At 46.1% G+C, this 525-nt stretch overlaps 1 protein-coding gene across 1 annotated transcript in view; it reads right to left on the bottom strand.

The window, feature by feature from the left end:
* The window catches only part of LOC105359496 (Inositol 1,4,5,-trisphosphate receptor), a gene marked incomplete at its 3' end in the record, with an annotated part of 56,989 nt that continues 56,464 nt past the window's right edge, over positions 1-525 (bottom strand). The window contains exons 45-47 of the mRNA XM_011496110.1: positions 376-525; positions 143-304; positions 1-36 (exon numbers count right to left, since the gene is read on the bottom strand). The exon at positions 376-525 is cut by the window's right edge and continues 204 nt beyond it. Coding sequence (XP_011494412.1) covers positions 1-36; positions 143-304; positions 376-525 — 348 coding nt within the window. The remainder of the gene's footprint in view (positions 37-142; positions 305-375) is intronic.

The raw sequence follows: 525 nt of genomic DNA, 5'->3' as shown, positions 1-525 counted from the left end.
TCCCAATCGTTGCTTCTGTTTTCTCTGCTCCGTCATCTACAACATAAGCAAACGATTTTTTAATAGCGCGTTATCTAATTTGTCCTCGATATGAACGTAGCTCGTTCGTTCACTTATCACTGGCTAACAATCGATTACGTACCTGATCTCGAAGTTCCGTGAGTTGCTGAGACAAGCACTTGACTAATTGTTGCGTCATCTCCAGCTGAGACTGCAGGCTTCTCAATTCGACCTGCTCGCCCTCTCCCTCGTCAGCAGCCAATGACTTGGCCCGCAATCTCGGGAACCACTCCAAATTCCGATCCTACATAAAGGTATAAATTTTAAAGCTGATAGCATTCGATCACCCCACACTTATCCCTCTGAATACTTTACCTTCACCATCATGTATACGTAAGACTCGGGACCGGTGAACTCGGTGGGATCTTTAACGCGCACGAGGACGATAAAGTACAGGTAGTGCCACATGTTGTGCTCGTGCTTAATATGCTCCTCGAAGGATACAGTCTTGTTATCGAATGCCGA

The sequence above is a fragment of the Ceratosolen solmsi genome, unplaced genomic scaffold (assembly GCF_000503995.2).
Source record: "Ceratosolen solmsi marchali unplaced genomic scaffold, CerSol_1.0 scaffold11, whole genome shotgun sequence".
NCBI lineage: Eukaryota > Metazoa > Arthropoda > Insecta > Hymenoptera > Agaonidae > Ceratosolen > Ceratosolen solmsi.
This window is presented reverse-complemented; position numbering and strand designations above follow the sequence as displayed.